Here is a 2,419-nt window from a genome sequence, read left to right on the forward strand (position 1 = left end):
TTATTCAATTTTATTCCTAATGTTTTCAATTGATTCAATTTTGTTCTTAATGTTTTCGATTTGTTTCAAAATTATCCCTAAACGTTTTCAATTTTGTCGTTAACATTTTAGATGAAATTAACATTTAGGGATAATTTTGATGCAAATTGAGAACATTAAAAACAAAATTAAATACAATTAAATGTTTAAAATATTTTTAAAGAAAATTACAAATATTAGGAGTAAAAAATATATTTTTTACTCCAAAAAAAAACAAGAGGTGAAAAAATTTATTGTTTTAGTTGTTTTCTTTTTTCCTCCACAAAATCTAAAAAACAAAAAATATTAAAAATAAAAACAAAAAATAAAATACAAACTAAATACACACTAAGTTTTAATTCTTCATTCATATACAATTTCTACAATACCCATTTTCTCGTATCTGCTTTCACATGACCATTATTTACTTGCTGCTCAAGCTACTATCCTTTCAGCAACACATATTAAAGACACTAATCTAGCTTGCTTTGCAAATAATAATAATAATAATAATAATAATAATAATAATAATAATAATAATAATAATAATAATAATAATAATAATAAGGGTTAAATACTTTTTTTGTCCTTAAAATTTAAGATCAAAATCAAAATTGTATCCAACCTTTTTTTATATTAAAATCATCCTTAACATTCAAAAACATTTTAAAAAGACAAATTTACTCTTGTAAAAAATAAATTATAAAATAAAAAATATAAAATAAAAAAAAATTAAACCCCATCCCAGCCACCATCATCATCAATTCCACCATGTTGTAAGTAAATTAGTCCACCATCATTATCTTTCACCTCCTCTTCGGCGTCATTATCATCCATTACCGTTCAACCTCACCAGTGAACCTCTGAACCTGACCCACCCACCACCACATGCACCCAATCACCCACACCTCTACCTTCATCCCACTGTCCCTCTCTTACCACCAGATATAACCCACAGGCTCTTTCTCATAATCCACCAACACTATCAATAGCAACAATAGAAAAAAATACATAAAGAAAAACAACAACAATAATTAATTTATTCAACAACAATTTTTTTGATACAACACCAACGACTTTAACAATCTCAACAAAAATAATTTCTGGTTTCCCAACCCTGACAACGAGATCTGACCCACGCTCTTGAAGATTCTTCCTGAGATTTGAAACCGATTGGATCAAGAAATTGGCACAAAAAGGACCGGTCTTATCGAATCCTGAAGAGAATTTGCCGTAATTTGAAGGGTCAAAGCAGTAAATAGCTAAGATTGAGTGTAATTCGTTGTGTGCGGTATTTAGGGTTTCATTGTTGTGGACGCGTAGGTCGTTACGGGACCACACGACGGCGGCACAGCGGAGTGCGGTGATGCCTAAGGGGTCAAAAGGACGGTGGGGGAGAAGAGGGAAAGGGGATTGAAGTGGATTGTGGGAGATTATTAAGATGAACGAAAGTTTGTTGTTAATGGAGTTTGAGGAGAGAGAAAGTGGGGTTGGTGTAGAGAGAGAAAGGTGGGCGAGAGAAGAAGCTTGGGTTGGGACTTTGAGCGTATTGGGTTGTTGAGGAGAGAACCAAGTTTGGATCTTTGGTTGGAGGAAGAAATGAGTTGGGAGGATAATGGAGAAAGAGAGGGATAATGAAGCCACTGCAAATGGTGGAGATTAATTTTTTATTTTATAATTTATTTTTTATAAGGGTAAATTTGTCTTTTTAGAGTAAAAATGATGATTTTAAAGTGATTTTGAACGTTGAGGATGATTTTAATAAAAAAAAGGGGACGATTTTGATTTTGACCTTAAATCTTAGGGACAAAAAAAGTACTTAATCCTAACAATAACAATAACAATAACAATAACAATAACAATAACAATAATAATAATAATAATAATAATAAAAATAATAATAATAGTTTTTTTTACTAGGAATAGAAGAACTATCAATTCAAAGGAGTCAAGATATCCATCAAGGCCAGGTTCATTACATGAGTAGTGCATCTTCCATCCCCACTCTGTTTGGATTGGTAAGAGCATATTGTGCTACTTTATGAGCTACTCTATTTTTCTCTCTCTTCACATGATTAAAATAAATTGATCTAAAATTACCTATTAAATATAGACTATCAGCAATGAAGGAACCAAAACAAGAATCATTTATCTTTCCTTGTTTGAGAGCTTTCACCACTTGCATACTATCACTCTCCAAAATGATGTTTGTAAAACAACTTTCTATAGCCATCTTCATTCCTCGATAAGCAGCATATACTTCTGTCTCATGGGCCTTAAGGGGGAAGGGAATAGCCCAACAAGTTGTTGCCATGACTTGGCCCAAGTTATCTCTAATAACAACTCCTACACCTCCCTTATTAATATTACCAACTGCTGCATCTACATTAACTTTCAGCAT

The 2,419-nt window shown here is 31.9% G+C and overlaps 1 protein-coding gene across 1 annotated transcript; it reads right to left on the reverse strand.

Moving 5' to 3' along the window:
- Nucleotides 1-626: 626 nt before the first annotated feature.
- Nucleotides 627-2,419, reverse strand: LOC112749268 (uncharacterized). The gene is made up of 2 exons (XM_025797529.3): nucleotides 2,119-2,419; nucleotides 627-1,661 (listed from the first exon to the last, which is right to left on the reverse strand). Exons 1-2 carry the CDS (start codon nucleotides 2,417-2,419, stop codon nucleotides 985-987), a joined length of 978 nt encoding a protein of 325 aa, XP_025653314.1. The 3' UTR covers nucleotides 627-984.

The sequence above is a fragment of the Arachis hypogaea genome, chromosome 15 (assembly GCF_003086295.3).
Source record: "Arachis hypogaea cultivar Tifrunner chromosome 15, arahy.Tifrunner.gnm2.J5K5, whole genome shotgun sequence".
Lineage (NCBI taxonomy): Eukaryota > Viridiplantae > Streptophyta > Magnoliopsida > Fabales > Fabaceae > Arachis > Arachis hypogaea.

Excerpts from the sequence above, each read along its gene's own strand:
- LOC112749268 (XM_025797529.3), bottom strand. The coding sequence starts at position 2,419 with ATGCTGAAAGTTAATGTAGATGCAGCAGTTGGTAATATTAATAAGGGA. Across the intron at positions 1,662-2,118 it reads TGATAGTCTATATTTAATAG|TGGCTTCATTATCCCTCTCT; the intron begins GTAATTTTAGAT and ends CACCATTTGCAG.